At 40.6% G+C, this 27,298-nt stretch overlaps 1 protein-coding gene across 2 annotated transcripts in view; it reads right to left on the bottom strand.

The window, feature by feature from the left end:
• Positions 1 to 27,298, bottom strand: part of zmym2 (zinc finger, MYM-type 2) — a 141,485-nt gene that overhangs the window by 32,522 nt on the left and 81,665 nt on the right. For both annotated transcript variants that reach the window (XM_060826073.1, XM_060826074.1), the window contains exons 14-15: positions 8,449 to 8,489; positions 3,152 to 3,287 (exon numbers count right to left, since the gene is read on the bottom strand). In XM_060826073.1, coding sequence (XP_060682056.1) covers positions 3,152 to 3,287; positions 8,449 to 8,489 — 177 coding nt within the window. The remainder of the gene's footprint in view (positions 1 to 3,151; positions 3,288 to 8,448; positions 8,490 to 27,298) is intronic.

Here is a 27,298-nt window from a genome sequence, read left to right as displayed (position 1 = left end):
GTATGCTACTTGACACTTTGTTCAGGAAGCAGTCTTACTCCCTGTATTTTGAATTTGGTCTGAAGTCAAATACAGAGGCTGTGACTGCAAGGAATCCCACAGTGTAACTCACCTCCTGATTCCCTATAACCTGTCCACTGGGCATGGATCACGAAGAAAATATTGTGCTCAGCTAACTGAGTTAGTAGGGCTCATGGTAATTATGGCAAATAGCTAACATTTTTGCAGACAGACAGTACATCTTTGGGAGTATGCACGACTACATGGAAACATGGGCAAGTAGGGGATACATAATATCAGGTGGAGGTCATGTCAAAAATGAAGAGTTATTTTGATCACTTTCTCCCAGATCAGCTAGCAGTCATAAAGGTCATGGATTACACGAGAAGCAATGATCCTATCTAGAAAGGGATCAGATGGCACAAGGTGCTACCGAAATCCTAATACTGACTTCAGTGTCAAGGGTGGTTAGTACCATTGGCCCGGAGGTGGTCAAGGTTAAAGGATGCATGAGGAAACATCCCAATAAAAAAAGAGAATGGTAAAGAAAACAGGCCTATAAAGTAGAGAATGGTACTTGGAGAAAGGAAACAAAACTTATTGGAAATAAACCACAGGCCTGTGCATCAGGAAAGGAACACCATGTTACAATTCACAGAATGCCACTGATAGTGGCCTGGCCTGGACTGTGGCAAGGTCAAATACCTGTGCAAGGCATAAGGCTGGAAAGGCTAAAGGCAAGTTAACCAAGCGGCTAAGACCAAAGAGAACCTAGAGATCAACTTCACAGCTCAATCTGAACAGAAGGGAAAGATTAAAATTACGATCTCATGCCTCTATTAATACAAGTGACTCAAAATTCAAGAGAAGGACATGTTACATGTTTGATGAAGACATTATAGATAATATTAAGTCAGATACTGAAGTCATAAGCTTTGGTACTGTGCCCTAGAATCAGGCTATGAAAAAATTTTACAGGACTAAATACAGGAACTGCATCATGAGAATGTAGTCACAGAACTTAAATTTGAGTCACTGTCTTGGAAGCCAGTGGTCACTGAATCTGTTTAAGTCAGAGATGGATAGATTCTTATCAGGCAGGAGAATCAAAGATAATCAGGAGGTATGTAGTATTTTGGAATTCCAAACACCAACAGTTCATCCATAATTTTGTATTTTTTAATCTACTATAATTGTATTGGTCAGTACTTGTGAAAAGGCCTTTAAGGAAGTTTAAAATTGACCTACATAGTGGTACAATTTAATGGATAGGGCAAGGCTCCTCTATGGAGAATTGGACTACAATGACAATCATACCTTCTGCTTCGGTCATAGATTCATTTACTGTGGGGTACTTCAACTTGCAAGCATGGCCTTCACCAGACAAATACTGAGCCGGTGATGTAATAGTTCATTAAATATTGACAATGTCTAGGAAGGAAAGTACCTCAGCCACCACCAACAGATTTACTGAAAAAAACTGTTTACTGTCAAGCAACCATAAGTATGGTGCAGCTGAATCTAACCCAAGCTGTGGCCAAAGTATTGGAAGACTTGGCTAATAACTGAGCCAAGATGGCAAGAATGCAAAGCAAAGTCGGGATGATTGCAGTGGCCATTATATCCGTTGCAGTCAGATTGGTCAGTCTCTCTATTTGCTTCTACCAGAAACTGATTCCAGATGGTAATACTACTAATGAAAGTATGGACCTTGGTATCCACTGCAACGGAAGCCTCCTTTCTAGAAAATATGAAAGTAACCTATGAAGACTTTGCTTTCTAATGGGTTGGGGTTCATGGCTTAGCCTAGTTCATTTATACATCGGCGAGACCGTAAGAGATAGAGGGTTTCATGGAGGTCCTGCCTAGGTTAGGCAGCACCTGAACTGAGATCCAAAAGAAGGGACTAAAGTAGGGAGAAGGGGTTAATATCAGCAGGTGTAAACTTAAAAGTGCAGACTAGTCTTGAAATAAGTGCTGCAGTTATGCTGAATTTCTTCCATGTTGTAATAGCAACAGTCTGTGTAAGCATATTATTCATTGCAAAGGAGGGTAAGAAGTCAAGATGAACTGAAATTCCAGCCAAACTAGTTGTGTTATCATGGAAACTAGTAGACCCAATGGTGAAGGCTAAGATACCAAAGGCCTGCATTACAAGTGCGCACTTAACAAGTTCAATGTGTAGCGGAAATGAACTTCTCCTTTGCATATGCTGAAATAAAATGGTTGAACCATGCAGACTGGCAGTGGTTAATTTTGACTATAGAAAGGCCTAACAGTCTGCATTTTTGTATTCATCTTCTGTTCACTTCCTACTTTCACATTTTTGTATTAACGCTTCCCATTATAAATATTTATCGCCAAATTTATAACAGTTCAGGCAGTCCATGGATTGTGCATGGGTTCCTTTCTTGAGTTTGTGTGCAAGTTACGTATATACTAGTTGGAACACAATGAAAAATAAGAAAATAGCCTTATGTAAGTACAGGAAAGTTGTGTATGTCAGATCTTTAAAAATTACATCTCAGTATGGGATCACGTCTGTAAGTTGAACATTTGAAAATCAGCAACTCCCCTGTCTCTACCAAAGGAATTGTGCCACAATGTAAATAGAGCTACCTACCAGTGATGGCACTGCAAAATCTCAGCTTTGCATCTCCCAAGTGCTGTGTCAGCAGAAAAGAACCCTTACATGCCATCAAATTAGATATTTTTGGTTCCCAAACTGGTGAAAGCTTTGCTACTTAACCATAAATATTGAGTCCAAGTACAAGTAATAATATAACCAAAGAGTGGACTACACACAGTTTGATTAAGGACTGTTCCTTAACACAACTTCAGTTGAAGGCAACAACTTAATTTCCCATACAAGCACCATGTCTACTAAATAAACAAATAGATATAAGGGTTCTAAATCATCAAATAGGATTTAAAACGCAGAGCCTCAGTCAGCAGCTGGGCATGTTTATCTCAAATGCTTTTTGTTATCAAGTGCAATAATAGGAAAAAGATTACAAGTAGGGATCGCAATGCCAGAGGAGACAGCAACACCTGCTGTCTCAGAGCTTCATCAGATATGCAAGCACTTTGAACAGTCAGGTCCAATTAACAATCCACTGGTAAGCAACAGGATGAAGGTAAAAATTCATACCTGTTTGACAGGATTTTGACTGCATGTGAGGCTTACAGTAAGTAGCTTTTGTCTGTGTTAAAGGTTTGCACAACAATGCTTTATTTTTCAGCTCTTTTACAGGTGTTGGTGAAGGTGTCGATGTCTGGTTAGAAGCCTAAAAATGTAAAAAATACATAATTAATAGAAAAATATACTTTAAATTTCACTTGAAGAGAAAGGCTAAGTAAGGGAGAATTAAATGCTAGGGAAGTAGATTCATTTTAACTTCATTTTCATTTTCCACTTCTGATTGAAGAAATTATGCAAGAGGCACATTAATTACTGGGAGAAATTACGATTGATTTTCATCCTGCCAAATTTGTGAGTTTTTGTTCAAGTCAATGTGTTCCATCCTCCATCAGTTCAATGCATCAGCTTTAGGTTTCAGTTTGGGTTAAGTTAAAAATCCCACAACACCAGGTTATAGCCCAACAGGTTTATCTGGAAGCACTAGCTTTCAGACAGCTGCTCCTTCATCAGGTACTTGTTGAGCAGGACCATAAGACATGGAATTTATAGCAAAAGATTACAGTGTCATGCAGCTGAAATGATACACTGAACAAATCTAGATTGCACATGCACACACTCACTCTCACTCTCTCTCTTACACGTGCATGCGCACACACATATAAATCAGTGAGGTGAATTCGTATTCACATTCCGTTTTGCTCAAAAAATGCACAATCTGCAGATAGTCAATCCATGTATTTTTTTAAGATTCCACTTTTGAAATAGAACCAGTCTAACTCAAGATTGGGATACAGACAGATTCTAACCTCACATCTTTAATGCATTGTCTGAGCTGAGATGTCATCTTTTTTTTTATAAAACCTTAAGTTATCTCCAGAATGTGACTTAAAAGAAGTTCTGGGATTCACACATTAATGACCAGAAACCTGCAACCCATTCTAAAGATGAAAGACTTAACACCGATCTAGGTTTGTTCAGTATATCATTTCAGTTGCATGACACTGTAATCATTTGCTATATATTTTGTGTCTTATGGGCCTGCTCAACAAGTACCTGATGAAGGAGCAGAGCTCCAAAAGCTTGAGCTTCCATATTATGGGCGGCATGGTGGCACAGTGGTTAGCACTGCTGCCTCACAGCGCCTGAGACCCAGGTTCAATTCCCGACTCAGGCGACTGACTGTGTAGAGTTTGCACGTTCTCCCTGTGTCTGCGTGGGTTTCCTCCGGGTGCTCCGGTTTCCTCCCACAGTCCAAAGATGTGCAGGTCAGGTGAATTGGCCACGCTAAATTGCCCGTAGTGTTAGGTAAGGGGCAAATGTAGGGGTATGGGTGGGTTTCGCTTCGGCGGGTCGGTGTGGACTTGTTGGGCCGAAGGGCCTGTTTCCACACTGTAAGTAATCTAATCTATAAACTTGTTGGACTATAACCTGGTGTTGTGTGATTTTTAACTTTGTCCACCACAGTCTAAGACCAGCTCCTCCACATTTCAGTTTGGGGACCAACGCCAGGCTGTTAAAATGTTAAAAGTTGCAATCCAATGATTTTAAAAAAAAGTCATGCTTTTTTTAAAATTAGGGGGTGTTAAGCTGTGGATGGGCTGCAGTTCTGCCGATTGCTGTCACATCTTGTGCCTTGTCTAGCTGGTGGTTTGGGTGGTTGGTGTTAATGAATTGTTAGCAACACTTGCAAACAGAAAAGCTACATCAATTTATCAATTTAATTAGCAACAGCAGAATTGTATTCTATCATGACCTTTTAAACCTGAAACATAATTTATTTGACCATCTTTTCAACTGTCAAACTCTCGTTCATTTAGGTGTACAGAAGAGCACGTCAGGAGCAGCACAAACCATTCTGGAAACGAAGTACCCACTGAAGCTATGACATAGACCTACATTCATAAAAAGCAAAAAATAGCAAGCTACATAGCTAAGAAATGTCACAGCCATTGGATCGGTTCAAAACTCCAAAGTCCAGTTTGTTTAACATCGGTTCATGGAAAAATATTACAGTCTATTATAAAGGATGTAATCGTACAACATTTTAGAAGTACATGATATAATCAAGCAGAATCACATGGCTTCATAAAGGAGTCATCAAGCCTAAGAAATTTATTACAGTTCTTTAAGAAGGCAGAATCAGGATAAATAAAGGGGAGCCAGAATATGCAATATATTTGGACTATCAAAACACATTCGGTAAGGTACACACATAAAGCTACTTACAGGATAAGAACCTATATGGACGCAGGATTGATGACTAATAAGAAAGAGAGTTGAAATAAAGGAGACAAAACGTACATGGCAACTTGTAACTAGTGGAGTGCCACATGGATTCGTACTGGGGACTCAACTATTGATATGATATATCCATGGCATAGATGATCAAATTGAATGTAATATCACCAACTTTGCACATGACGCAAAAATTGGTAGGGAGGCAAGTAGTAAGGATGACAGAGTTTACAGAGGGATAAAGACAGGTTAAGTGAGCAAGCAAAAACTTAGCAGGTGGGATACAACATGGGGTAAGTAAGGTTATGCATTCTGGCAGGAAGAATAGAGGAGCTGAAAATGATTGAAATGGGGAACACTGGAGAAAGCTGTAGCACAGAGAGATTTGAGGGGTCCACATGCATGCATCACAAAAAAAACAAGCATACAAGGCCAGTGGGTAATAAGGAAGACAAATACAAGTACAGGTATTTATTTAAAAGGGAATGCAGTATAAAAATAGGGAGGTGTCGCTAAAACTACACCAGGCACTAGTCAATCCACCTTGAGTACTGTGAAAACTTTGGTCCCCAATCAGAGTTGTCAGTCTGTGGAATTCTTCAACACAGAGGGCTGTGGAAGCTAGATCATGAACTATATTCAAGGCTGAGATAGACAGATTTTTAACAGTGAGGGGATTAAGGTTCATGGGGATAAAGTAGGAAAACGGATTATCAGGTCAGCCATGAGGACTTCAGTAAGGCGTTTGGCAAGGTTCCCCATGGGAGACTGATTAGCAAGGTTAGATCTCATGGAATACAAGGAGAACTAGCCATTTGGATACAGAACTGGCTCAAAGGTAGAAGACAGAGGGTGGTGGTGGAGGGTTGTTTTTCAGACTGGAGGCCTGTGACCAGTGGAGTGCCACAAGGATCGGTGTTGGGCCCTCTACTTTTTGTCATTTACATAAATGATTTGGATGTGAGCATAAGAGGTACAGTTAGTAAGTTTGCAGATGACACCAAAATTGGAGGTGTAGGGGCCAGTGAAGAGGGTTACCTCAGATTACAAAAGGATCTGGACCAGATGGGCCAATGGGCTGAGAAGTGGCAGACGGAGTTTAATTCAGATAAATGCGAGGTGCAGCATTTTGGGAAAGCAAATCTTAGCAGGATTTATACACTTAATGGTAAGGTCCTAGGGAGTGTTGCTGAACAAAGAGACCTTGGAGTGCAGGTTCATAGTTCCTTGAAAGTGGAGTCACAGGTAGATTGGATAGTGAAGGAGGCATTTGGTATGTTTTCCTTTATTGGTCACAGTATTGATATGGGTCGGGTGTTGGCAGGTGGGACTAGATTGGGTTGGGATATCTGGTCGGCATAGGACAGGTTGGACCGAAGGTTCTGTTTCCATGCTGTACATCTCTATGACTCTATGATCTCATCTCATTGAATGGTGAAGCTGCCCTGATGTGTCGAATGGCCTACTTCTATTCTTACATCTTATGGTTCAGCTATAGAGTCTGACAGAAGTTAAACATTAAGCAAGTAAGTAATGAAGGTGGAGCACACGTGAGCAGTGAGGGAAAAGCCCTGTTCAATAGCACCTCCCAAGCCTACAAGCATTGCCATCTAGAAGGACAAGAACAGCAGATACATAGGAGCACCACCAGCTGCAAGATCCTCTTCACACCACTTTGCCATGAAACAGTATCACTGTTCTTTCATTGTTGCTGGATGAACATCCTGGAACTCCCTTCCTAACTGTTAATGTAACTACATTACATGGACCACATCAATTCAAGAAGTCTGTTCACTGCCAACTTTAGGAGTGGGTAATAAACGGTTGAATAAGCAACACCCACAGCCTGTGAAAATAATAAATATGAAATAATGTTTGAAATAATTAATTTTTTTTGTTCAATTTTCTAATTCACTGAGGTTGTTTGGAATTCATTGCCTTTAGCCAGGTTATTAACGCTAAATAAAAGTGGTAAAAACAAGTACAAATTGATAAGAATAATTTGTTGTGAGCATATTGTTTATAGGGTTAACTTATAATGTGGGGCATATATAATCCAGTTCTTATTAAAATTTAGTTTCATGAATTTAGCTGTACTGATTAACGTTCAAATTGTCACATTACACTAAAATATTAATAAAATTCAGAGCCATAATGCATAGAAATGGACTCTTGGTAGTACATAACAGATTCAGTGCAAGCTGTTGAAGATTTTCATCTTCCACTCGGGACAGAATGCCAATCTTCAAAGGGAACAACAATTTATAATTCATGAGAAGTTGGATGCTGAAGGCGTTGCCATGGAGAAGAGTTACCCCAAAGCTTTTGTTTTAATTGAAAAGGTGCAGTGTCCAGACAAATTCCTTTTGCTTGCACATAAATTTATGCTGCTTTCAGCAAACATAAATTTGCCATACTGCAAGCCAGACTGATAATCTTAAATTGGATATTAATATAATGCATCGCACAACAGATTGTGTTGTCCAATTGCAGAATCACACCTATGTATGGACACCATGTTCTGAGTTTTGTTCTGTTAATGAAAAATACCACTAATGTTGCTATTATAGAACAAAAACTTGAAATACCTAGTTTTACTAGTTAATCAAAATTGTGTGACACTGTTTTAAGTAATTTAGGTTGATGGAACATTTTTTGGCTCCAAAAATGGAAACCTTAAGGCCACGTGTTTGTGCATGTATAATGATCAGGTTGGGATCAGTACTATTTGGCATGATAGTTTTGATGTGCCCTGTTTACGAGGTTGCCATTAGGCCAATCTTGTAGTGCATGGAGCTGTAGGAATTCAATGTGTATGCTGACCAGTGAAAATAGACTTGCAATAGACAATAGCAGATAACCCATTAGCTAATTTTTCAACCAATATGGTGAGGAAAAAAAGCTCATTTGATTATTGTTTCAAAAACGTATAGAAACTGCAGTATGTTTGTGGGGTAATGGCATTATTCAGTCCATTGTTCTTGAATAATGCTTTTTAAATAATGCAGGTCTGTAAAGAAAAGATAGAAATACAATTAAAAATAAAATGTACTAATTTAGACAATACATACCGTGACTTTAAAAACCTGGGTCTGAACATTTTGATCCGAAACTGAAAAGTGAAACAATACTTAATTAGGCACTGTAAGTTAAATGAAACAATTCAATCATTATGAGAAAATTGTAGCTCTACATCATTCTTTTCTGAAATACATGGAACTTTTGTTTTACAATTAGCATTGTTCAATGAACAGCAGTCATAAAATCCTAAGATATAGGAACAGAATTAGACTATCAAGTCTGCTCTGTCATTCTATCACTGTTGATATGTTTCTCAACCATATTCTCCTGCCTTCTCCCATTACTCTTGATCCCCTTACTAATCAAGAACCTATCTATCTCTGTCCTCATGACACTCACTAACTTGGCCTTCATAGCTCTCTGTGGGAATGAGCTCCACAGATGCACCACCCTCCAACTAAAGACATTACTCATCTTGATTCTAAAGGGTCATCCCTTCACTGTAAGGCTATGTCCTCAGGTCACAGTCTCTCCTACTTGTGGAAACATCTTCTTCGTGCCACTCTAGCCTTTCAGTATTCTGTACATTTCAATCAGATCCCTGTTCTGCCATCCTTCTCAACTCTATCCAGTATATATATGGAATCCTTAACCTTTCCTCATATGGCAAGCCCTTCCTCACCAGGATATTTTTTCATACCTCCTCTGGATCTCCTCCAATGTCAGCACATTTTTCCTTAGATATGGGGCCCAAAATGATTCACAATATTCCAAATGCGGTCTGACCAGAATCTGATAAATTATCAGCTGTACCTCTCTGCTTTCGTGTTTTGAGCTGTCTTGAAATGAATGCCAACATTGCATTTGCCTTTCTAGCTGCCAAATGAACCTGCATTTTAACCTTAAGAGAATTCTGACACTAGGAGTCCCTGAACTAGGATGCAAGAGACAGAGGGAGAGACAACATGTTCAAAATCAGCCTGGGAGGCATTCAAAGATAGAATTAAGCCCTTAAGTTACCATTAACTGTTCTGCACCTTCAAATGTCTGAATTTTTATGTGCCTCTCTATTGCCCCTAAGTGGCAATGAATGGCACCACCATAAGATATTTTTGAAAGGGTTATATCGGCAATTCACGTTCTTCAGATATCTTTTGAAAATGTGAGGTGCTGCATTTTTGAAAAGCAAATCTTAGCAGGACTTACACACTTAATGGTAAGGTCCTAGGGAGTGTTGCTGAACAAAGAGACCTTGGAGTGCAGGTTCATAGCTCCTTGAAAGTGGAGTCGCACGTAGATGGGATAGTGAAGAAGGCATTTGGTATGCTTTCCTTTATTGGTTAAAATATTGAGTACAGGAGTTCGGCAGTCATGTTGTGGCTGTGCAGGACATTCGTTTGGAAGGGTTTGGAGGGATATGGGCCGGGTGCTGGCGGGTGGGATGAGATTGGGTTGGGATATCTGGTCGGCATGGATGAATTGGACTGAAGTGTCTATTCCCATGGTGTACATCTCTATGACTCTACAATGCCAAACACAGTAACCTGTGTCTATTGGTTTTATACAAACTCTATGTTGATGCCTTTACATTGGCGATACCAAATGCAGATTGCTTTGTGCAACATCTCCACTCTGTCATAGGAATGACCCCACCTTCAACTGCTTGCCATTTAAATAAATCACTTTGTTCTCAAGCTAACATTTCTGACCTGAGCCTGCTGCATGTACCAAAGACGTACAACACAAGCCTCAGGAACACCCTTCTGCTGAGGCATTTTACAGCCTCTCGGGCTCAATATCAAATTCTACAACTTCAGAGCTTGACTGCATGATGTCTGTTCTACATTTTCCTTACATTTTTGCTCTTCCGCCCCCAACATCATAATCTTGTTTCAGTTATTTACTTTGCTCTCAGTATAGAAAATCCATTCTCTCCCTTTCACATTTTAGTTTATACCCATTTGACATCTATTTTTCTTCTTCACCCCCTTTAACAACACATTTGTACATTGCACTAGCCTCTACATCATCACTGCCTCTGTCAAATTTTTTTTTTAAAATTTCAACCCTTTCCAGTTGGGAAGAAGAGTCAGACTCTTGGTTTTTGGGCCTTTTTCTGTGCTGTTGACCTCTATGACTTTGTATGGATTTGAAACTTCAATTCTGTTTCTCTCTGCGCAGATCCTGCCAGATCTATATTTGGCAGTGGCTAAACCCGAGATACTACATGTGTAGTATCTCCCACCCGCCCCCCCCTCAAGTCTAACCGGAAGAAAAAGACTCTTGTCAAGTAAGGCTTTTATTTCTTTGTTAAAATTATTTTTCATATATTTAAGTGCATTGTTTGATTTTAGTTAGTTCATATAAAGTTAAGCTAACAATGGCAGGGGACCTCAGACCTGTGGCATGTGTCTCTTGCTTGATGTGGGAACTTAGGAAAGTGTCTGACGTTCCTGACTCTTACACTTGCAAGAAGTGTGTCCAGCTGCAGCTCTTGCTTGACCACACGACTGCTCTGGAGCTGCGGATGGATTCACTGTGGAGCATGCACGATGCTGAGGAGGTTGTGGATAGCACGTTTAGTGAACTGGTCACACTGCAGGTTAGGAATGCTGAGGGAGACAGTGAATGGGTGACCAAAAGACAGAAAAAGAGTAGGAAGGCAGTGCAGGTGTCCCCTGAGGTCATCTCTCTCCAAACCAGGTATACCGTTTTGGATAGCATTGCGGGAGATGGCTCACCACGAGAGGGTAGCAGTTGTCAAGATCATAGCACCTTGGCAGGCACTGCTGTTAAGAAGGGCGGGAAAAAATCTCATAGAGCCATAGTCATAGGGGATTCTGTTGTGAGAGGAGTAGATAGGCAGTTCTGTGGCCGAAAACGGGACTCCCAGATGGTATGTTGCCTCCCAGGTGCTCGGGTCAGGGATGTCACCGATTGGCTACAGAGCATTCTAAAAGGAGAGGGTGAACAACCAGTTGTCTTGTTGCATATAGCACCAACCATAGAAGCAGAAAATGAGATGAGGTCCTGAAAGAAGAATTCAGGGAGCTAGGAGAAAAGTTAAAGTGAAGGACCTCAAAGGTAGTGATCTCGGGATTTCTACCAGTGCCATGTGCTAGCCAGTGCAGAAATGAAAAAATAGGCACGATGAACAGGTGGCTTGAGGAATGGTGTAGGAGGGAAGGGTACAGATTTGTTGGACATTGGGACCAGTTCTGGGGAAGGTGGGACTATTACAAAATGGACGGTCTATATCTGAATCAGACCAGAACCAATGTCCTTGGGGGAGGTTTTGCTACTGCTGTTGGGGAGGTTTTAAACTAATGTGCCAGGGGACTGGGGACCAGAAGAGACAACAAGTAGGCAACAAAGTGGAGACTGGAGACTGTAAGAATCTTGAAGATAGCATTAATAAAGGGAAGAGTAAGCAGAGAGCGGACAAGCGCAAAAGAACTGGCGGCCTGAAATGCATCTACTTTAACGCAAGGAGTATAATGTGTAAGGCAGATGAACTTAGGGCTTGGGCTGGTGGCTGGGAGTATGATGTTATTGCAATCACAGAGACTTTGTTGAAGGAAGGGCTTCATGATTGGCAACTAAATGTTCCAGGATATAGATGCTTCAGACAGGACAGGGAGGGAAGTAAAAGGTGGGGTGGAGTTGCATTGCTGGTCAGTGATGATATCACAGCTGTGCTAAAGGAGGACACTATGGAAGTCGTGGGAAGTGAGGCATTATGGGTGGAGCTGAGAAATGAGAAGAATGTTGTGGCTGTATTACAGGTCTCACAACAGTGAGCGTGAGGTAGAGGAACAAATAGGTAAACAGATTATGGAAAAATATAGAGGCAATAGGGTAGTGGTGATGGGAGATTTTAATTTTCCAACATTGACTGGGATACACTTATCGTCAGAGGTCTGGATGGGGTAGAATTTCTAAGAAGCGTCCAGGAGAGTTTTCTAGAGCAGTATGTCAATAGTCCGACGAGGGAAGGAGCCATATTGGACCTGGTACTGGGGAACGAGCCAGGACAAGTGGTAGAAGTTGTGGTGGGGGATTTCTTTGGGAACAGGGACCACAGTTCTGTAAGTTTTAGAATACTCGTAGATAAAGATGTGAGTGGTCCTAAGGGAAGAGTACTAAACTGGGCCAAGGCCAATTATATCAAAATTAGGCAGGAACTTGGAAATGTGGATTGGACATAGCTATTTGAAGGGAAGTCCACATTTGATATGTGGGAGGCTTTCAAAGATAGGTTAAAGGTCGTGAGTCCGTGATTAAGAAAGCGAATGCAATGTTGTCACTTATCTCAAGAGGGTTGGAATATAAAAGCACCGTTGTGCTACTGAGACTTTATAAAGCTTTGGTTAGGCCCCATTTGGAGTACTGTGTCCAGTTTTGGTCCCCACACCTCAGGAAGGACATACTGGCACTGGAACGTGTCCAGCAGAGATTCACACGGATGATCCCTGGAATGGTTGGTCTAACATATGAGGAACGGCTGAGGATCCTGGGATTGTATTCATTGGAGTTATAAGATTAAGAGGAGACTTAATAAAGACGTACAAGATAATATATGGCTTGGAAAGGGTGGATGCTAGGAAATTGTTTCTGTTAGGCGAGGAGACTAGGACCCGTGGACACAGCCTTAAAATTAGAGGGGGTCAATTCAGAACAGAAAGGCGGAGACATTTCTTCAGTCAGAGTGGTGGGCCTGTGGAATTCATTGCCGCAGAGTGCAGTGGAGGCCGGGATGCTAAATGTCTTCAAGGCGGAGATTGATAGATTCTTGTTGTCTCGAGGAATTAAGGGCTACAGGGAGAATGTGGGTAAGTGGAGTTGAAATGCCCATCAGCCATGATTGAATGGCGGAGTGGACTCGATGGGCCGAATGGCCTTACTTCCACTCCTATGTCTTATGGTCTTAAGGATAAGCATGTCCCGTTGAAGGCAAAGGATAGGAAGGGCAAGATTCGTGAACCATGGATGACAGGAGAAATTATACGACTAGCCAAGAGGAAAAGGGAAACATACATAAGGTCTAGGTAGCTAAGAACACAACAGGCCCTGGAGGAATATCGGAAGAGTAGGACAAGTCTTAAATGAGGAATCAAGCAGGCTAAAAGGGGCCATGAAATAGCTTTAGCAAGCAGAATTAAGGAGAATCCCAAAGCATTTCATTCTTATATAAGAAACAATTGGGTAACTAGAGAAAGGATTGGTCCACTAAAGGATAATAAAGGAAGGCTGTGTGTTGAACCTGAGAGAATGGATGAGATTCTGAATGATTACTTTGCATCAGTGTTCACTGAGGAGAGGGACATGAATCTTGAGATTAGAGATAGATAAATTCAAACACAGATTCTTACAGGCAGGAGGAAGCAGCATCAAGAGAGAAACCTCAGAAGAAAGTCAGAGGAACTCTTTATGGAAGCTTGCAATTCTCCTGGAATCACACATCTTGTGACTGCTACAGCTAAACAAACTAGAAAAAACCTGAACTAGAGAACTGGCCACTCCACTTCCATTGTTCAAGTACACTCTTCGGCACCTCTGCCTTTACAACCTCTCTTAAAAAAAATCCAAGGACAATATAAGCTTTTTAAAGAGACAACATCGTCACAGCTCCGCTCTTAAAAGAAACCATCAATACACAAAGATGGCTTCATTTTAAACTCCTTGGTCCTATTCTGTTAGTACACTACAACACATGGATATTACTTCGACTCTAAGCATGCAAACATTCATTACTAAATTCTATTTCCGTCCATTTACTCCTGCTATTGAATGCCTCCAGTTTTCTTCATCCAAGTCTCGACAATGTGTCGGCGATTATGTTTTCTTGTTGTGCCACTTGGATAATATTCAAATTGAATAGTTGCAGTAATAAGCTCTATCTAAACAGTCTGGAATTTTTGTCCTTAGATTTCTCCAAAAACATTAATGGATTATGATCAGTATATATAATTGTCTCAGACACATTACTGGCAATATAAATGTGGAAATGTTGTAATGCCAACACCAAGCTCAAGATCTCCTTCTCAATTGTGGAATATTTCTGTTGATGACTATTCAATTTCCTGGAGACGTACTTGATAGGTCTTTCTATCTTCTTCTCGTCTTCTTGTAAGAGTGCAGCACCAACAACCTTATCACTTGCATTGATAGCCACCTTGAATGGTTTTGCTTAATTAGGTGTGACTAATACTGGGGTAATGGTTAACACAGCTTTTAGGCTGTGAAATGCCTTCTGACATTTCTCCATCCACTGCAATTTTGTGCACGTCTTCATTAAGCCAGTGAGTAAAGCAGACACACTGCTAAAACTTGGCACAAATTTCCAATAAAACCCGCTCAGTCCCAGGAATCGTAATACTGTTCTTTTTGTCAATGGAGAAAATGAGGACTGCAGATGCTGGAGAGTCAGAATTGAAAAGTGTGGTGCTGGAAAAGCACAGCAAGTCAGACAGCATTTGAGGAGCAGGAGAGTCAATGTTTTGGGCATAAGCCCTTCATCAGAAATTCCAGGTGTGATGCAACTAGTCAAACCAGTGCTTTACCTGCACCACACTTTTTGACTCACTTCGTTGACAGTATGGGAAATTCCCCCATAACCTTTGCTTTCACATTCTGTGGGCCCATCTGTCAATGTCTAGTAACATGGCCCAGGAATGTGACGTGGACTTTGTTGAACTCACTCTTAGCCAGGTTTATCACCAAGCCTGCCTCTCAATCAATTGAATAATGCAGATAAGTGCTGCAAATGTTCCTTCCATGTGTGTCTAAAAATAACCAGCTTGTTGATGTATACCACACAATTGGGTAATCCAGAGATAACTTCATTGGTTAGTCTTTGAAATGTGGCTGGCTCATTTTTCATACCAAATTGATACAGTCCATTTGGTGTTACGAAAGCCAAAATTGTCTTTGCTCTTTCGAATAAAGGTATCTGTCAGTATCCTTTGAGTACGGCCAAGTTAGAAATAGAGGTTTCTTGCCACACCTTCTCAATACAATCTTCCAAACATGGAATAGTATATGAATTGGACCTTGTAACCGCATTGGCTTTCCAATAGTTTACAAATAACCATTAGGTACCATCTGATTTCGGCATGATTACTATGGATGAGCTCCAGTCGCTGCAACTCACTTCAATTATGTTATCTTGGAACATGCATTCAATCTTGTCTTGAATCCTTGCCAACTTGAGAGGGTTAAGTCTATAAGGATGTTGCTTCAGTGGAACAGCATTTCCTGTATCTACGTCATACATAATTAGATTAGCACTTCCTAGCTTATTCCCACATATCTCGCCATGTGATAGCAATAACTCTAGTAATAATAGTTTATCCCAATTTTTGAAAACTTCCTTGTTATGCAATTTAATTTGAGGAATGTCCAATTCAAAATCCTCTGAACTTGATTCTTCACTTTGTGTTGTAACCAGTAACACATTCTCCTTTTGCCTTCCTTGACTATCAAAATACATTTTGAGCATATTCACACGCTGTGAGATTTATTTCCATCTGGAGTTCTTATCAAATAGCTCATCTCACTCAATTTCCTTTTGATTTGATAAGATCCACTAAACCTTGCTTTTAAAATTAAAAATCGCACAACATCAGGTTATAGTCCAACAGGTTTATTTGCTCAAAATCACCTGATGAAGGAGCAGCGCTCGAAAGCTAACGCTTCCAAATAAACCTGTTGGATTATAACCTGGTGTTGCGTGATTTTTTAACTTTGTACACCCCAGTCCAACATCGGCACCTCCAAATTATTGCTTTTAAAGGTTTATCTATCACTGGAAACAACATGAATATTTTATCTCCATTCATGCCCAAACACTAATTCAAATGGACTGAATTTGGTTGATTCATTTGGTGCATCCCTAAATGGCAAAACATGCAAATGGAATCCTTTATCGAAATTATCTGGATAGTCTGACTATAAGTCCTTAACATGGTCTTTAAGTCTGATGCCACCGTTCTAATACTCCTTACGATCCTGGGTGTTATGCAGTGGATTTGAATTGTTTTATTCCTAAGCTATCCATAACTTCCTTGAATAATTTTGATGTAAAATTTGACCCTTAATCTGTAGTATCGCTTTGGATAGTCCATATCTAGTAAAACAAATTGAGTAACTCTTCTACAATCCTTTTAGCTGTAATATTGTGTAATGGAATGGCTTCTAGAAATCTAATGGACACATCAATTATTGTTGACAAATACTGATTCCCACTTTCTGTTTTAGGGAGGAGTCCTACACAATCAATTAAGACCGTTGTGAAAGGTTTCTTAAACACAGAAAAAGGTATTAAAGGTGCTGGTTTTATTACCGCCTGAGGTTTTCCAATTACCTGACATGTTATGACATGTCTGGCAAAATTCAACTACATTCTGATGCAGTCCAGGCCAGTAAAAATGTTTTTTGTATTTTAGCTTGAGTTTTTCTTAACCCTAAATGACCTCCTACTGGTAATTCATGTGCTACTCACAACACATCCTTCTATGACCCAGTGGTAATACAACTTAATGAACCTCTGCCCATTTCGCATCCGCCTGAATATGTAATGGTCTCCATTTTCTCATTAAGACACCATTTTTAAGAAAATAACATTCCGGAATACATTCAGATTCTTCTGTGCATTTTTTAAAATACAATTGCTTCAGATTTTCAGCTTTCTGTTGTAACTTAGTTATTTTCTCTTGAGCTAAAAATATTCACACTGCCCTTCACCTGTTTTTGCTTTGGCTCAACCATTCGATCAAACATGGTCTCTGACAATTCTACTTCAACTTCCTTATCTGAATTCTTTGATTTCTACTCCTGTTTCAACTGGCGGCTTTGTGACCTTGTTATCACACAATCAGGAAAAATCCCAGGATATACTTCCTGTAATACCTCAGTTGCCTGATTCTCCATTGATTTTTCAACCACAGTAGGCAGCACTCCTACCTGTGATCCAGCTACATTGTTACCAAGGACAAATTTTATTCTTGGAGCTGAGAGTTTCTCCAGTACTCCTACCACCTCTTCTCCACTTTCACATTCCAATCACACACTACATAATGGAACACTTCTCTCATCATGGATTCCACATACTAGCACTTTTTCTGGCAATAGTTCTTCTGAGTCACATATCTCCTCATCTCTCAACATCAAAGATTGACATGATCTCGTATCTTTTAATACGATAACTTCTTTATCTGCTGCTCCTGACCTATGTGAGTAGGTAGACCTTACTTTTGCAAGTAAATCATTTAAGAAGATCTGGCACTTCCTTCTCAACCAGCCTCTGACTAGGTTGTTTATTCCCGTGCATCATTTTAGCCTCTGCTGTGCTTTCCGTTACCACTTTAACAAAATTCACTGGCTTATCCTGTTTTCCTACATCCGTCTTCCCAGTGCTTTTTCTAAACCCCTAACACTGCGACTTCATGTGGCCTACTTTATTGCAGTCAAAACACGTGAAGTTTTTAACTTCTCTTTCCCTGCATGGGTTTCCTTTTTACCCCTCATGGATTGAAACTGATGTCAGAAGCCAAACTCTGATTTTGAACCAACTCATAAATATAGCCATTTCGGCTGGTAATCTTGCAAATTTAACTCTCGGCTGGTTCCACATCAGTTCTCACTACCTCAGGAAGTGAACTTTTGAGCTCCTCCAAAATATTCTTTCTTAAATAAATGAAAAAGGCTTCTACATCCTTCACATCAAATGTAGGTAATGCTTGGATATATTTCATCAGATCCCCACCAGGCCTTTGTCTACAGTGGATTTGCTCATCATCACTGTCCTCCTCACCAAGCCTACCTTCTGCTAACACCTCCATCCCTTTCAGCCAACTTCTGAGGTTCGAAGTCTCTTTCTGCCTTTCTTCTGCTTGTAACCATAAATCAAACAGTTTCAGTTCCTTTCAATGTTCATTCTGCTTCACCTGCAATTGAATTCTAGCAATTTCCAAAGATTCAGAGGGAATTTACAGCAAATTTAAATGTTGGGCTATTGCTGTTATTACCTCTCCTTTTCTCACAGATGAAGGCAACTTCAACTCCAGCTTTTCTGCCAATTCCAACAGTTTTGCCTTGCTCACCTTTTGTAACACCCCTGCAGTCACCTCTTCCACCCCCAGAAAACTCTTAGTGACTAAAAGAGCCATTCCTACTTAAAGCATTGTTTCAACCAACTGAATTCAACACTTGGAAAAAAAGACACTAACACCTACCACTCGCCACCTCTGAGTCTAACAACACTAAACCCAAAGTGGAATTATAGGATCAATGCCAGACGAGCCACCAATCCGTTATGGACCAGACCAGACCCTCTCAAAATATTTTCAGAAGGTAGCCTAGACCCTAATTTTTTGTAATTTTAAGCGCAGATGTGGAGTGGGTGTTCCAGATGTGATGCAACTGGTCAAACCACTCGGCTTAAGTAACACAATTTATTTAAACACTACGGTTGAAATACAAACAGAAGAAAGAAGAATTTCGAATGACTTAACTATGGGAAACCTTAACTGACCCGATACAGTAACGAGTACTAATTAACTGTTCCAATTCAGTAACATCCCATAAACACAGCCCTTGGCAAAAAGGACAAAATAGCCTTTTTAATGTGACAGCATTGTCACAATATGAACCTTTGCAAATCAGGCACTAGCATATCCATATTGTAAAAAGTTGAGCTCCTGGCATTTATCCACGTAGCATACCACTTGTTATATCAGGAAAAAGTGAGGTACTCAAGGTTCTGAGAGGTTTTAAGGGCAACAAGATTATGTAAATTTAAGTTATCTGACAAAGGAAGAATGTGGAGATTTAAGAAAAACATCAAGTTTTTTGACATTTACTACCTTAAAGGATGGTGAACAAAGATTTACTAATTCAAAAGAAAATTCTGCATTTACAATTAGAAGGAAAACATTGCAAGGGAACAGATACAAGAAAACCTAATTAGATACATCTTTTCAACACAAGTATCAAAAAAACCGAAAGAACTGCAGATGATGGAGATCAGAAACAAAAACATATATTGCTGAAAAAACTCAGCAAGTCTGGCAGCATCTATGGAGAGAAATCAGAGTTAATGTTTCAGGTCCAGTGACCCTTCTTCAGAACTCAAGTGTAATGGACTGGATGACCTCCTTGTTTTGCATAATCCTACGAGCTTTGTTTCACTGTTCAACAAGCTTTCATTTGAGTTGCATTGAGTAACATTAGCAATGACATAAGCAAATACTTTTGATCATTTTCTATTTATAGAGTTAGGCAATTGTGTTAGCCTTCTCTCATGGCAGAATGGGATAGGTGCTGGAAATCAAGCCACACTATCCCTAGAGATGTCACAAATGTGAAAAGATTTAATCAGACTATCCAAAGTCCCTAACTTATGACTGATGAACCCAGATTTAAAACAAAAATGCATGAAATCACTACTTGGCAAGAAAACAGCTTATTGCAAAAAGTGATATTTTTTGGTAAATATATTTGCAAATTTTTTTAACTTATAAAATTATTGAAAAATACAATCAATAACAAATATCAGTATAATAGAAAGAAAAAAAATACAAATTACAATGCAACTACTGTCTGCTAACTACTAACCTACCCTATAATACAAAACAAACCCGAACACTGCGCAGAGCAATACCAACAAATAAGTAAATAACTATAGCTATAAAAAAAAGCAAAAAAAAACCCAAAATAAACATAAAATACAGAACAGCTATGCTTGGCACAGAGCTCCCAAAGGAACGGGAGCATAGTATATATACCGGTATTAACTCAGGAGACCCCCTTCAGGACCCAGGGCTTGACAAACTTAACCATTCTGGTTAAACAAATGCCATAGTTAAGATAACTGACAAATCTATATCAAATAACTCAAGTAGGGCTGCCATGTCTTATAAAAATGGTCTGTTGTGTTTGTAAAAATGTCCAAGGGAATGTGCTCCATAATTAATTTATGCCATCCCAGCAAGCCTGGCGGGTTGTCAGACATCCAGTTCATCAGAATATTCTTCTGTGCACAGTATGCAAGAATATTAAATAGTTTCTTCCCATGTCTGTCTAAAGATGGTAAATTTGGTAGACCTAAGAGGAGAAATATCAGGTCTACTTTGACTTCAGTCCTCAAAACCCTCCCTTTCTCTCCCGCTACAGCGCTCCAATAAACATGGAGCCTATGGCAAGTCCAGATGCAATGGGTAAGAGTACCTACACTTATTTTAGATTTGGGGCACAATGAAGATGCCCCTTTAGTAAACTTCGCCAGATGGTCTGGTGCCAGATGAGCCCTGTGCAGAACTTTTAACAGCGTAGCGCATGTCCTATTACAGATTGAGATCTTTCGAGTATTCTCCCAGATGTTCTCCCATGCTCCCAGATCTCACATAACTGGTTAATATGCTGCCAGACCCTGCAGGCGATAGAGGGCATTAACCGAAAGGGTGCTTGTGGAACGTAGCAACAACCTCTCTGTATCGGGCTTATAGGGCTTGTGAGAAGCATAGTCTTCTTCTGGATGAAATCCCTAACTTGAAAAAAACAGAAAAGATCGCTGCTGGGCAACCTGTATTTGCGGCTCAGTTGCTCAAAAGACATCATAACTTCCCCCTCAAACAAGTCTCTCAGACTAGAAACTCCTCTCGCTGCTCATAGTTTGAACCCAGAGTCCATCATCCCTGGTCGGAACCCTGGAATGCCAACTATAGGTGTAAGTGGCGAAGTCTTGAATAAACAACCCTTACTCTGATGCATCATCATCCATGCCTTGACTGTACTAATGACAATGGAATTCCGGCAGTGGTCCATAACTGTCCTCATCTTATCCATGAACAACAGATTAATAAGAGGGCACTTTGCCTGGGAGGCCTCAATATCCAGCCATATTGAGTCTGGATCGTTACCTACCCAATCACAGACAAAGCACAGCAGGAAACTCAATTGATACCTCCTGATGTCTGGGAAATCAACTCCTCCCCCTCCTTGAGGCAATTGCAATTTAGTAAGTTTGATGAGGGGCCAACCACGATGCCAGACAAAGGAACTAAACCATCCCATAAGCTTCCGTAGTGTTGACCTGGGAAACATTATTAGATTAGATTACCTACAGTGTGGAAACAGGCCCTTCGACCCAAAAGTCCAATTTCAGGTGTTCCCCATCATCAAGATGGGTTTCCTGCAACAAAGTGATATCAACCCTTTCCCTCTTAAGGCTAGAAAGCACTTTTTTCATTTTAACAGGCAAATGACTTCCCTTAATATTCCAGGTGCACCGTTTAATAAGACATTTAGCCATATCCCCTTTCAGAGACCCTTGAACCCCTTGGAGAGAGATCCCTGCTTACAAAGCACCGAGCACAAGTAAATAAAGACTCATAGAGTCGAAGAACTATATATACAAAAACTACTCTATCATAATTATAAACAACTATTACTACCAAAAAACTACAAAGAAAACCAACTATAAAACCTTGAGTGGAAGACTCTTCCCCCTGCTCGTAGGGTCACTCACCCTACCCACCATCTCCTTCACAGCTCCTTCAAACACGGACTGTGCCGCAGCCTTAGGCCAGAAAAAAAAACAAGGAGATGATCCTTAAATCAACAGAAAAAAGACCAAGTCAGGATGAGCACTCCACCATCCCTGGCTTCATGTCACCCTTACTTCTGACTAAAAGAGAAACAGAACAAAGGAAAAAAAGGGGAGACAACAAAAAACATTCACAAAATTTCCTATCAGAAAATCCAGTTATTAAAAAAAAGAACAACTTATTCCAAGGCTTTTGCCCCCTTTCCAAAAAAAGAAATTATTAGGGAGAAAGAAAGGAATTTAAAAAAGGAAGGGAAAACATGGGGAAAGCAGGAAAACGGAACAAACATTAACCGTACTCTTCAGGCCAATCTGTCTATTTTAAAGTGTTATCCGCTGAGTCAAATGTATAAACTGAGTGTTCGTTGCTGAAATGGAGCACTGCGGGTTATCTCGTGGAGTACTGGATGCCCAGGTTCCTCAGCCTCTTTTTAACTTCATCAAAGGACTTCCTCTTTCGAATTAAAGCAGCAGAGAAATCCTGGAAAAACATGATTTTTGACCTCTTGTACAGTAGTGCCCTGAGGATCATTTCCCAGCAATCTAGAAGCTTCTATCACTTTTTGCTTGTCCTTATATGAGTGGAAGTGCACTAGGACCAGGCGGGGGCGCTGCACCAGACCTGACCTGCGCACTGTAACCCAATAAGCCCTTTCAATCTGCAGCCTGCTGGACTTGATGTGAAGGCCCAAAAACTTCGGCAGTCAGTTTTCAAAGAAGTTGACTGGCTGCTCACCTTCAGGGAGCCCGACAATTCGGAGATTTATCCTCCGACCTCTATTTTTGAGGTCGTCGATATGATCTTGCAAGGCTTGCACCTCTTGCTCCAGCACCTGGATCCAACTGGATGAGGACTCCGTTGCAGCTTCCAAGGCCTTTGTTCAACCCTCCACCTCCTCCAGCCGCTCCCCGAGGCCATGGATCTCCTGCTTATGCTTCTGCAGCATGGATGCGAAAGTTTGGACCTGGGCACGAATCTCCCTACGGATCTCCTCAATCGCAGCCCCAACTTTCAAGGTAAGTTTCTCCATCGCCACAGCCAATTCCAATGAGTCTGTCAGGTTCAGGAGAGGCTGCTGCTGCTGCAGTCTCTGGTGGGGTAGGTGCTGCAGGGGAGTGTCTTCCCTGCTGCTGTTTGTTGCAAAAAGGTGATTTTTAACTGACAGCAGAACACAAACACAAATTGCGATAGGGGACAGCCCCGTCGACTACCCGAGGATATTAAAATTGCTTGACTGCACACCATTGGTGAGAACTGCAGCAAGAGGGTCACTATAAAAAAACCTTTATCCATCTGATAAAGGCTTCTCGCAAGCTGCTCGTAAGTATAAAAGTGACATGGCCACTCAACCCTATCAAATGCTTTCTCTGCATGTAGAGATCACTAATCCCTGTACAGATAGTTGTTGACATGCTTAGATCACATTGAGTAACCTCCTGACATTATTAGATGATCTGCAGCCCTTTATAAAGCCCATCTGGTCCTCTTTAATAATGGAAGGCAACACAGTTTCTGGCCTTAGTATAAGAGTCTTAGATTTAATTTTGAAATCAAATTTCAAAAGTGAAATGGGCCTATAGGAAGCACAGCCTTCTGGGGCCCTCCGTTTTTAAGATTAATAAATATATTGACCTCTCTTAAGGATAGCGGGAGATAGTCACGACGATATGAATCATTGAACATGCTGAGCATCAGTTCTGACAATATGCTTATAAATTCTTTATAAAGTTCACTGGGAAGACTGTCACGACCAGGCACCTTTCCACTCTGAAGCTACTTCATACCCTGCTGTACCTCTTGCACTGATAATGGGACATTAAAGAAAGACTCTTGTTCAGGGGTTACACCCGGAAGATCCAGATGCTTGAAAAAAACTCTATCTTATCCTGCCCATCCTCATAACTTTCAGACTGATATAATTCGGAGTAAAATCTCTGACATGTCATGTAATCCTTTTAGAGTCACGGGTTCAGCTTCCAGATTCTTGAAAAAAAACTTCATCTTATCCTCCCCATTCTCACAACTTTCAGACTGATATAATTCAGAGTAAAATCTCTGACATGTCGTGTTAATTCTTTTAGACTCACAGGTTAGGCTTCCAGCACCTTCCAAGATTGAGGTGATGGCTTGAGGGGCACTCTTTTTTCTGTCAAGATATGCTAAGTTCTTGCCCAATTTATCACCATGCTTAAACAACCTTTGTTTTGCAAAAGTAGCTATTTGTGAGCATGGAGTTCAGTGTGGACCGAAGTGCTGTGATCCTCTGTAGCTTAACTGTCAAAGTTAACCTTCAGCCGAGTTTCGAGCAGACACTGCTACTCACTCTTCTGCCGCTTCCTACTGACAGAGTAGGAAATAGTTAACCCCCTAGCATAAGCTTTAGCAGTTTCCAGAGAATGGATGGAATACTGGCTGAGCCTGAATTAGTCTAGGAAAGCCCTGAATTCACTGGAGAAAGACTCAACAAACTTCCTATCCTTAACGATCCAGGGATCCATTTGCCAATGTCCAAACCTACCATAGTGTCCTTACTCTTGACCAATAAGTACACTGGAGCGTGACCAGAGATAGTAATATTGCCAATTGCTCATGATGCGACTGCGTCCAAGTGTGCTGTAGGGGTCAACAAGAGATCAGTCCTGGTGTGATACCTGTGCGGATTGGGAGAAAAATGTTACATCCCTGCCTGTAAGGTGGAGACATCTCCACACGTCCAACAACCCTAGTTCAACACATAAGTCCCCTAACTGCTTAGATTGTAAAGAGGGAATCGGAAGGCCTTTGGGCAATCTGTCTACCGTGGAATCCATAAGACAATTAAAATTCCCCCCATGATAATATGCTGAGATGCAAGACCAATCATTTAGAGAATGCATCTACCAGGAATTTGAGGTGGTGAGCTGGGGGACAATAAACATTTAAAATACCGCATCCTTCTCCATTTATCAAGGCTTTTAAGGATTAAGAACCTCCCGTATGTTTCTTTAACACACTCTAATAACGTAAATGGGAGATTCCACTTAACAAGTATGGCCACTCCCCTACTCCTCATATTAAAAGATGAGAAATAAACTCAATCATACCCACTATTCTACAATTTCAAATGTTCCCTGTCATCCAGTTGTGTCTCTTGCAATAAGGCAATATCCACCCATACCTTTTTAAGACTGCAGAGTACCTTTTTCCTTTTAACTGACAAGTGTCTCCCCTTAGTGTTCCAGGTACACCATTTAAGCACGTCATTAACCATAACATTCTGTAGCAATATTTAGACTCCAGAGAGGAAAAACTCGAATTACAAATTGCTGAGCCTCAATGAAAGTAAATCCACAGACTGTAAAAACTTCACAAACTAAAACAGCTACAACTAACAAACCTACAAAACTTTCAAAAACTATGTACAACAAAACAAAAAAACAAAATGGCACATGAAATGTCAACGGCACTGAATAGGGGAATTTATCTCCACTCAGAAGGGGTACCTATACACCAAGACCCTGTTTTCCGCCCCCTTGCCAATATGGCAATCGGGGTAGTTTAATACCAGATTTAAACTGCGTAGATAGCATCTAGCTATCTCAACCACCTTAACTCCTCCTGGCTAGGGCTGCACCACAAACACAGGTAGAAAAAGAGAAGAGAAAAAAAGAATAGCAATGTGAACAAAGTGGTTAAAATTAAATAACCTGATGAACGGCTTTTGCCCGAAATGTCGATTTCGCTGCTCCTTGGATGCTGCCAGTTAAAAGTAAATACCCCACCCATCCCTTGCTATAGCTTAACTTAGAAGCTATAAGTGAATACGCTGTCCATTCCCGAGTGTAATTTAACACAGATTATTACCAACGAAAAAAAGGAACCCCCAACCAGACTTCCTTTAAGAAGAACTAACCTGAACAACGCTATTATCAATATCAACTAAATCATCCAGTCTAAGTTAGCGTGTCCACAAAGTTTTTTGCTTTCTCGGGCAAATCAAATAAGTGTACAGATCCATTAAAGGCAATCCAAAGCACTGCTGGGTACCTTCGAGAGTACTGGATCCCAAGCTCTCTCAATTTTTTCTTGATGCCATCATAGGATTTCCTTTTCCAGATCTTTGCTGCAGAGAAGTCCTGAAAAAACATGATCCTGGAGCCTTTGTGAACCAAAGCCCTTAGATCCTTTTCCTGGGTTCTGGAAGCTTCCAAGACTCTTTGTTTGTCTCTATAATTGTTAAACTGTACCAGGATAAGGTGAGGGCATTGGTCCAGACCTGGTCTATGTGCCAAGACCTGGTGATCTCCTTCAATCTTCATTTTTCCCATTTGAGTTCTCCAAGCTAAGGAATCCCAGCAACCGCTCCTCAAAGAATTCCACTGGCTGCTCGCCTTCTGTCCCCTCTGGCAGATGAAGATATGAAGATTCTTCTTTCTGCCACTGTTCTCAAGATCATCAACCTGATCAAGTAAATCACGGATGTGCTTTTCCAGGGCTTTGATCCTACACTTAGAAGAGTCACTCGCAGCGTTCGCCACTGTGACTCGGCGTTGGACGTTGTCTGACCTTTTTCTGAGGTTACCTAGATGCTGCTCATGCTTCTGAAGCATAGCAGATATTAGGGCCAGCCTTTTTTCTATCTGCTTTCCTAGCACCTTGCGAGACTTTGTGAGGTCTGCGACCAAGGCCGGTAAGTAATTGGGTCTGTCGTGTCGGTAGGTTGGGCTGCAGCCCCAGTCTCAGGTGAGCTCCCTTCTTTCTTCGGCATTTCCTTGTGACAGGAATGAAGGGAAGTAAGATTTTAAAATTCTATGGTTATTTCCCAGTATTCTTATGTAGAAATTACTTGACTGGGGCGGGCAACAGCTCTGCCTCGCCTGTGTTGTAGTGCAAAGCTCAGCAAAAGTGATCCTTCTAGATTGCTGCCATCTTGGATCCCCAACTAACTTATTTTTAAACGTTGAAACATTTTCCACAGTGTCTTAGTTTAAAGCAGTATCTTTTCCCATTTTTAAGTGCACAGTCCAAAAAAAACAAAATTCGTCTTTTCACTTCAAAAAGGTTGTTGTAAAATGTGTTTTTAGTGTCTGTTGTAAATATGATTGGATCAAAATACTTACCCAAGGACAGACATTATGCTTTGTCATATGACCAAGAATACATTAGAAGTATTTGCTGACACCAATGATCTGAAGATAATTGCCAAATATGCATGCTCACCTCCAAAAATACTTTGCTTGACACTTTATTTTAAATGTATCAGTATATAATTTCTTTCAATTTTTTTCATTTTTGTTCATTTGCCTGCTTTTAA

The sequence above is a fragment of the Hemiscyllium ocellatum genome, chromosome 6 (assembly GCF_020745735.1).
Source record: "Hemiscyllium ocellatum isolate sHemOce1 chromosome 6, sHemOce1.pat.X.cur, whole genome shotgun sequence".
NCBI classification, from domain to species: Eukaryota; Metazoa; Chordata; class Chondrichthyes; order Orectolobiformes; family Hemiscylliidae; genus Hemiscyllium; species Hemiscyllium ocellatum.
The sequence above is the reverse complement of the archived record's forward strand: the minus strand, read 5'-3'. Positions and strand labels throughout refer to the sequence as shown.